The sequence below is a fragment of the Austrofundulus limnaeus genome, unplaced genomic scaffold, assembly GCF_001266775.1.
Source record: "Austrofundulus limnaeus strain Quisiro unplaced genomic scaffold, Austrofundulus_limnaeus-1.0 Scaffold424, whole genome shotgun sequence".
Taxonomy (NCBI): domain Eukaryota; kingdom Metazoa; phylum Chordata; class Actinopteri; order Cyprinodontiformes; family Rivulidae; genus Austrofundulus; species Austrofundulus limnaeus.
In genome coordinates, this window is record NW_013952826.1 from 42,020 (window position 1) to 43,229 (window position 1,210).

A 1,210-nucleotide genomic window follows, 5' to 3' on the forward strand; every position below is an offset into this window, starting at 1 on the left:
AAATGGCTCTGTCCGAGTTAAAATATATTTTTAAAAATTTACTAAACTAAACAGTATTTTTACAGCCTTTATTTTACGGTTAAAATTAGTTTATTAAATAAAGTTTAATGTTAGAACTAATCCTGGATCCCTCTTAAAGAAAGCGTTCAGAACAAACGCTGGTCCTCGCACCATCAGAGCGTCCCTCTGAGCGTCGCTGCATGCCTCCAGGACATCGTCTCTGACACCCAGCAGCTGGTCCACCGTGTCTTTGTGTCGGATGATGTCGATGTTGAAGGCCCTCTGGACCTGCAGCTGAGCCACGGTCAGGTCCGGTTCCAGGCTCAGGKGGCCCAGAGAGGCCAGCTTACGCTCCGTCTCCCCGACCCAGGCCAGCTCTGCGTCCACCGCCTCCTCGTACTGCGAGGCAGATTCACCCAGGWCATAAAAGCAGAATATTTACAGATATTCTTTAAAACACATCAGAGCCCAGACTGCAGTACCTGCTGCGACCTCTGGATGGCAGCCTGCACCAGCTGCACCCGCTGAGTGATGGTGTCGTCGGCTTGTCGGTACCGCTGGTTGGCGTCGGCCACCAGCCGGTCCAGACCTTCCCGAGCTCGCCACGGAACCAGGTCCAGCAGGGCGCTGCCCACTTCGTTCAGCGTGTCCAGAACCAGACGCTTCTCTGCAGAGACTTTCTTCAGCTCCTGGCAGCGACGAGCCGAGGGGACATTTTTAAAAAAACATTTGTTTTTATAAACGTTTACATTTTAATAAACGTATTTGATGTTATAAACGTTTAAATTTTTAAAATATATTTGTTTTTATAAACGTTTACAGAGACTCCAAACATTCGGCTGTTTTTTCGTAAGAAAACATGGAGATATTTAAATGCTAAAAGCTGAAAATGTCAGCAGAGCAGAAAAAATAGACGGCAATAATCGTTTTAAATAGCTTTTCTAAAATGTTACAGAGCTCCAAGAATAATCAGCGTTTCCATGGAAACCCGTCTGTGGGCGGGCTGAGAACGCCATCAGACCAGAAGGATTTAAAAAGAGCCGAAAACATGTTTCAAACCAGCCAAAGCACAACTTTAAAACWTTTTATAACTTTTTTAACTGATTATTTGACTACAGTTATGACTTTAGCTCCTATAACACCAAATTTTAGCTCATTGTTTGTAAATTTTTAGCCTTTTTTCTGTGAGTTCAGCTCTCATCACATTTTA

The 1,210-nt window shown here is 44.2% G+C and overlaps 1 protein-coding gene across 1 annotated transcript in view; it reads right to left on the minus strand.

Moving 5' to 3' along the window:
- The window catches only part of macf1a (microtubule actin crosslinking factor 1a), a gene marked incomplete at its 5' end in the record, with an annotated part of 93,266 nt that overhangs the window by 30,339 nt on the left and 61,717 nt on the right, over positions 1–1,210 (minus strand). Inside the window, 2 exon segments of the mRNA XM_014024456.1 lie at positions 172–399; positions 483–689. Coding sequence (XP_013879910.1) covers positions 172–399; positions 483–689 — 435 coding nt within the window.